We start from the raw sequence: 7,677 nt of genomic DNA on the forward strand, positions 1-7,677 counted from the left end.
GTCTTTTGCAAGATCAATCAAAATGCGCGTGGGTCACTACTGCTTGTACAGTCGTCCGAAGAGCCAAGATCTTGAAAAATTTTATCTTTTACAAACGCAGTGAACAAAAATGACATCTCTTCATATATTGGGCGAGTTTCAGTGTTTTTACGTAACACATACAATGCTCACACACAAAGGCAACATTGTGATAATGCACTTTTGTGGAGTCAAATTTCCAATGTCCAAGGCAGCGGCAGAGAATGTCCCATTTCTGAGAGAGAGAGAGAGCTGTGTTCTCTCTGGGCTCCCAGCTGATTGGATGGTGCTCGCCAACACTGAGGGCACATCTTCCCCCCGCACCCTCCCTGCCCACTGAGACCCACACACTAATCTCCAGAAACACCTTTGCAGGCACACCCAACACAGTGCTTTACCGGATTTCTAGGTATGCCTTCATCCGGTCAAGTTGACACCTGAAATTAACTTCACAAATCTACTCTCGGCAACTTGGTACCCATAGGCATCTCCTTAAACTGTACTTAATTTCCAAATAACAACAATAGCAAGGTCTTAGTTCCACCTAACATGATGCAACTATGCTGTGTACAACTGAAAACACACAAATCCCTTGCCTAGAATTTGGCTTTTGGGATTGTAATCTTTCGGGATTGTGATTTTTGCGATTTTAGGCATTAGGGGCTTTAGAATTTAGAGATTTTGATCTTTTGGGATTTCAACATTTAGAATTATGGCATTTGGGATTGCATCTTTCAGGATTAAGATCCAAACCTGCACTGATATCTGGTGGGTAGAGGCCAGGCATACTGCTCAACACTCTGCAGTGAGTCCTCACAACAAAGAGCTCTCCAGCCCCTATGTCAGGGATATCCGGTGGACAAAATCTGCTGTAAAAAGCATCTGTTCATGCCAGTGCTGGCGATCTGTAGAAAAACGAGGTTCCAACAAGTCATGTGAAGAACTTAGACTCAGGAAGCCAGCATATGTTTCTGAAAAGTGGTAGGCATAGGCTTATTGTTTCTGCACTAGCAGAAGAAGCTAAGATGGCTGTATAGATGCAGCAACAAAAACTCCCAAACAAATCTGAGAATGGTTTCACAGGTAAACTGACTGTCATTCATTGTTTCGCAGGAAAGGTATGATGGTCTAGTAGAACATCAGAAAAGAGAAGCACCCAATGGTATATTGTGATGAGATTCTGACAGTCTCCCTTTCTGAGCGAAGTCCACATTGAACTTGGTTTTGGTCTCCAGAGGGGGTAGTCATGGCCTTCAGAGCACACATGTACACTGATGGGCCCCAAGCTCACGGATGAAAGAGGCCATAGAGGGAAAGGGGGCTCTGGCAACGTAGGGAGTCGTGGTTATTGTCAATGGAAAGGGAGAGGCTGAGAAGGCTTGTAGTTCTAAACACAGAATTTGTGCCCTCAGTTATCATGTGCATGAGACAGCTACAATGTGCTGCCCACACAGGAGAGAGGGCCTCCAGCTTCCCAGCCACTGAGGGCTCAGCACTGGTCCACAGTCCCTTTACTGATCTTGTTTGAGACCAAAACCACAGGTGTGCAAGATGGCTGATTAGTTGGTCTCGTGGGGAGAGGAGATGGTCCAGCAAGGCTCGCCCTACAATTCGTGGCGTCTCTCTGCTCACAGTAACTGAGGTTCAGATGAGCCCCACAAATGCAGCACACTGTCAGGATAAATAACCACCCACAAATAAAGCACTATTGTATTGTGGTGAGGGTGCTCATTTCTTGCATTAAGAAAGAACAAAGTTCAAGAATATAATCTTATTCCTGCTTTTCTCCTAATCATTTTTTAGCATCAACTCTAGAAATGAATCTCACAAGGAAAACATCATCACAAAGTTATTCAGACACACTGAAGACCGCTTTACATCACTGAAGAAAGCATTACTGATAATCAACACCGTAAGATTTTGAAAGCCTTCTCTTGTGAAACACTCATTGTTTCTAAGAATGCAAACACTGAGAACGAGACCAATAACAACTCCATATTGGTTCATTTATCCATCCAACAAACACTTCTTGAGCCCCAGTTACATGCTGGGAATTGTTCTGAGCACTTAGGGGTAGAAGCCCCAACCTCAAGAGTTGAGTCTAGTTGCGAGGACAGCTGATGGAAAATTAATTGCAATACAGTAAGATAAGTGCCAATTGTGATGGGAACAATGTGTGGCAAGATCGTAATGGTTGTAGTGACTCATCATCATTCACTGTTTAATTAACAAACAATCCAGACCTGGTGACCCTTCCCCACCCTAGCCCAGAGTTGATCAGTTCATAACCAACTTACTGCCCAAAACAGGAGCATTTTCTTAGTGCCAAAATAGCCTACTTAATTTTTTTAAATTGTACTATAAAGAGAGGCTAATTCATGAATTTGCAACCTGCTTTTTCTCACATTCACCATTAGCTCCTGTCTCACTTTAATATCGTTTTAGAAAGCAGCATTTGGATCCTTTTGATACGCAACATTTACTAAGCACATTCGGTAATTGAAGCTCTAGTAAACAGAAGTAGAGTGAATTACTGTTTCTGAGACTCACACGGGACTGTGTACAAATGATTTCAGAGGCCAAAGGCGTCCCTAGCTCAGCATCACCCTCCTAGAACCTGCTGTGGAGGGAACATCTTGGAGCGTGAGGGTGGTGCCCCAGGGAGAAGCCAGCACTGCCTGGGGGTGGTCTCCAGGTTTGCAGGTTGCCGTCTGTGGGGACACCAGCGCCTGCGTCCGCCATACTGGAATATGCCATTGCATGGGGTTTCCAAGCACAGTGTGGATTCAGGAACATGGGGTTCTTTGAATGAATCTTTAGGCCTATGTGACTTGGTCTCTCTGAATGAGCAATAATGTTGAGTGCTTACTTTGTGCCAGGCACAGTCTTAAGTGATTCAGGAGTGTATACACTCACTAAATCCACTTCACACCTCAGTAAGGCAAACATGATTATTATCTCCATCTGACAGATGAGGAAAGGAGGCCTCTGTGCTAAGTAACCCACTTGAGGCTACCCAGATAGTGGTGTTGGAGGCCGCCAGGCTCTAGAGCAGCCACACTCCAGCACTGGGCATGGCTGCCTGGGACCCTGCCAGCTGAGCCGCCTGGAAAAAGATAAACGAGGCCTTGGTGTGTTACCCCCACGCCCCCCCAACTCAGGTTCTAATGGTATACTGAAGAAGTAATTTAATTAAAAATAGGGAAACCTTCATTTCCTTTAACGGAGGACTATACAATAATGCTAATCACTCCAACTATTGGACTATTTAAAAGTCATTGTTGTGGTATTCAACTTGAGATCAATAAACAGACAGTGTAGCTTAAGAATTGAGTACATAGTCCATGCTGGGCCCCCGTGCTGGGCACTTAGGCTAAGCACACAAATGATTAATGCTAAGTCCTTGCCGATGAGTTCACACTCTGGGGTATCACATCATGGCATTAACAATCAGATGCCTGACAGTTACATAGTGCATGGTTTCAGAGTGAGATTCCCCTCCCCTCCCATCCTGCCACCATGCACCCCACCACGGAGGGGACTGGGTAAGAAGGAGAACAAGGGTGGGAGCCAGGAGTGGGCAGGGCTGGGCATTTTGCCTGGCTGCTCAGGGCAGTCGTGGGAAACAGATCTCTCTACTACTGCTATAGAGAGGGATGCAAAATGTTTAGAAGAAAGACTGCTTTAGATCCACTCCCAGGCATGCATCCCATTTGCTATGTGTGCTGCCTCCAAACGCTGCCACCAGCTCTGCAAGTGGACCCAGCTGCTGTGATCACTTACATTTAAATCAGGTGTGGCTCACTTCTTATCAATCATCCAGAAGTAATTTGCATCCTGCCTTTTTACCTAGTCTTGAAGTTATTATTTGTAGCTGACATGATTTTGTTAATAGGAAGTCCAATAGAATCCTCCCAGACATTAGAATTAATAATAGAATTTAGAAAGCCAGTGGATACAAGGTCAATACACAAAGACCAACAATATTTCAATAAACTGCAAAAAACAATTAGAAAAAGATGAATTTTTAAAATATAATTTCTAATAACATTTTTTAAAAAATCAAGTACCTAGAAATATGTCTTACAAAAATGTGCAAATTCTCCACATTGAAGACTACAATGATTACTTACAAAAATCATGCCATTCCTTCACAAACTTTCAGAAAATACAGGAGGAAGGAACACTTCCAGAATCATTCTCTGAGGCCAGTATTACCCTGATACCAAAACCAAGCAAAGGTATCACAAGAAAAGAACCACAGACCAATATCCTTTGTGACTATAGTTGCAAAAATTCTCAACAAAATATTAGCAAACCGAAATCATCAACACATAACAAGGCTTAAGTGCTGTGACCACATGGGATTTATCCCAGGATTGCAAAGTTGGTTTAACTTCCCCCAAAATCAATTAATATCATATGCAACATTAATAGAGTGAGGAACAAAACTACATGATTGTCTCAGTAGATGCAAAAACAGTATTTGAAAAATCTAACACCTGTTTATGATAACTTACCACAAATTAGAGCAGAAGAGAAATACCTTCACCTGATAAAGGGAATTTACAACAAACCCATAGCCAGCAGCATAGTTAATGGTAAAAGACTGAACACCTTCCTACTAAGATCAGGAACAGCACAAGAATGTCAGCTCTTGCTGCTTCTAGTCAACACTGTGCTAGAGTTCTGGACAGTCCAATCAGGAAAGAAAAAGAAATAAAAGGCATCAAGATTGAAAAGGAAGAAGTAAAACTGTCTTTGTTCACAGACGATACGATCTTGTGTGTGGAAAATTCTAAGGAATTCGTGCATGTGTGCGTACACATATTGCTAGAACTAATAAATGAATTTATAAGGTTGCAGAAATATAAGATTAACATACAAAAATCAGTTATATTTCTATAAACTAGCTGTGAACAGTCTGAAAAGGAACTTCTGAAAGCAATTCTATTCACAATAGCATCAAAAAGAATACAATAGCTAGGAATACATTTATCAAAAGAAGTGCCAGATTTGTACATTGAAAATTACAAAATATTGTTAAAGGAAAGTAAAGAATATGTAAATAAATGAAAATACATTCCATATTTATAGATTGGAGACAATATTATTAAGATGACAGTTTTCTGCAAATTGCTTTGTAGATTCAGTGCAAACCCTATCAACATCCCAGCTGGCTTTTTTTTTTTTTTTGCTTTTGAAAAACTATCTGAAAATTCGTATGGAAATACAAGGTGGAAGAACAGCCAAAATGGTCTTGGAAAAGAAGAACAGAGTTAGAATACTTACACTTCCAGAGTTTGAATCTTAGTGCAAAGCTATAGTAGTAAAGACTGTGTGATACTGGTTTGAAGACCAACATATAGATCAATGGAACAGAGTTGAGAGTTCATAAATAAACGCTTACATTTATGGTCCATTTATTTTTGACAAATTCAGTGGGGGAAAGGAAAATATTTGTTAAAATGTTAAGAGGACAATTGGATATCCATAAGCAAAAAGATGAATTCAGTCCCTTACCTTACACCATACACAAGTAGATCTAAATATAAAAGGTAAACTGATAAAACTCTTAGAAGAAAAAAATACATAAATCTTTGTGACCTTGTGTTAGGCAAACATTTCTTAATGACACCAAAGTATAACCCATAAAAGAAACAAATCAATGCATTGGACTTTATCAAAATTAAATTTCATGCTTCAAAAGATACCTCTGAGAAAGTGAGAAGACAAGCCACAGACTGGGAGAAGATATATGCAAATCATGTATCTGGTAAAGGACTTGTATCTAGAATATACAAGTACTTTTAGAACTCAATAAAAAGACAACCTAATTTTTTAAATGGGTAAAATATATTAATAGGCATTTTACCCAAGAAAATCTATGAACAACCAGTAAAATCTTTTTGAACCCATGAAAAGATGCTTGACAGCATGGTTACTAGAGAAGCTCAAAGCCACAAGATACCACTTCTCACCCTCTAGGATGGCTATAATGAAAAAGACAGACAATAATAAGTGTTGACAAGGATGTGTGGAGATACTGGAACTCTCATATACTGCTCGTGAAAATGTGAAATGTCACAGCCACTGTGGAAAACAGCGTGGCAGTTTCTGTAAAAATTAAATGTGACTTATATAACCCAGCAATTCCATTCCTAGGTATCTGCCCAAGAGAAATGAAAGCATGTCCACACAAAGACTTGTGTGCAAACGTTCATAACAACATTATTTACAATTTCCAAACCAGAAACAATCCAAATGTCTATCAACTTGTGACAAGATAAACAAAATCTGGCAATGTAATGCTCAGTCAAGAACAAAAAGGAGCAAAATACTGATACATGCTACAACATGGATGATCCTCAAAAACACTGTTAGGAGAAAGAAGCCAGATGCAGGAAACCATGTATTTATGATTCTATTTACATGAAATATCCAGAAAAAGGCAAATATCTAGAGACAGAAAATGAAGTCATTGCCTTAGGTTGGGGCTGGACATGGGGAGTGACTGCAAATGTGCACGAGGTTTATTTTGGGGGTGCTGAAAATATTCTAGAATTAGTGGTGATGGTTACACAGTGCTGTAAATTTATTAAAGTCACTTAAAAAATTAGCTGTCAGTAATTTCTATGTAGGCATGAAAGAATTGATTATGACTCCCAAACCAAATGGTAAGCATGCATATATTCCCTAAAGTACTTAGGTTACCCCTCAAGAGAACCTTATATGCTTTTCAGATTTTGGACCCCCAAATAATAGTTGACATTTGCACACTGCTTTATTGCTTACTTAATAAATCCTTTTGTCACGTTAATATTCACTATGTCTCCATGTGAGGTGAGGGTTCTTTATTTACCCTGTCTTTCTAGTAAACAATATCTCTCAATTTTGGAATTCAGTCTACTTATTGATAAATTTTCTGGGGGAAGAAATTTTTTTCTCACTGTATTTTGCTCATAATATGTTTTCTTCATGCAGCATGGCTGAAATTTTTCTAGCAAAGTAATTGTCCATTTATGTAATGGATGAGATTGTTGGTGGAGAAACAAGTGCAATTTATTCTTACTAAATTGGCAAACTGTAATTGAACTGCTGGGAAGTGTTGTGCCCCATGCGGTTGAACCCCCAGCTCTCAGGTGGGATAGGAGCTGTTCAAGCCATTCAAGCCTCTGGGGAAGGCAATCAGCCTGAGCGTGAGAAATGGGCCTCACTGCTCACCCAAAGCTACATCCTGATAGAGAACATTGTAGGTAGGAACTGCACCTGGAAAGTTCTAGCATTCCCCCTACACACACACTGCTCCTGTTATATAAGGATCATCAATTGATGTATTTGCGTTTCCAATCATAATTCTATATGGCCAAAGCTCGCTCTTTATTAAATGATGCTAAACATACATAATACTTTTTCTTCCTTTTCCTTTTTTCAAAAATTCTGTTATATATACTCTGATGCTCAGAAACCCAGTGGACCAATAACAAGGGAAGAATTTCGACATATTCTAAATTGCGTGGCTGTAAAACTAAGCAATTCGGAATTCAAAGAACTAATGCAAACGCTTGACCCTGGGAACACTGGAGTGGTCAACATCAGCGTGTTTATTGATCTGGTTGAAAAGAACTCTAGGGTGAGTTTTGTAACAACTTCCTGTTT

The 7,677-nt window shown here is 40.0% G+C and overlaps 1 protein-coding gene across 4 annotated transcripts in view; it reads left to right on the forward strand.

Moving 5' to 3' along the window:
- The window catches only part of EFCAB6 (EF-hand calcium binding domain 6), a 328,394-nt gene that overhangs the window by 146,577 nt on the left and 174,140 nt on the right, over nt 1-7,677 (forward strand). For all 4 annotated transcript variants that reach the window (XM_011934784.1, XM_011934785.1, XM_011934783.1 and 1 more), the window contains 2 exons: nt 1,822-1,930; nt 7,484-7,651. In XM_011934784.1, the coding sequence (XP_011790174.1) occupies nt 1,822-1,930; nt 7,484-7,651 (277 nt within the window). The remainder of the gene's footprint in view (nt 1-1,821; nt 1,931-7,483; nt 7,652-7,677) is intronic.

The sequence above is a fragment of the Colobus angolensis genome, unplaced genomic scaffold (assembly GCF_000951035.1).
Source record: "Colobus angolensis palliatus isolate OR3802 unplaced genomic scaffold, Cang.pa_1.0 Scaffold138, whole genome shotgun sequence".
NCBI lineage: Eukaryota > Metazoa > Chordata > Mammalia > Primates > Cercopithecidae > Colobus > Colobus angolensis.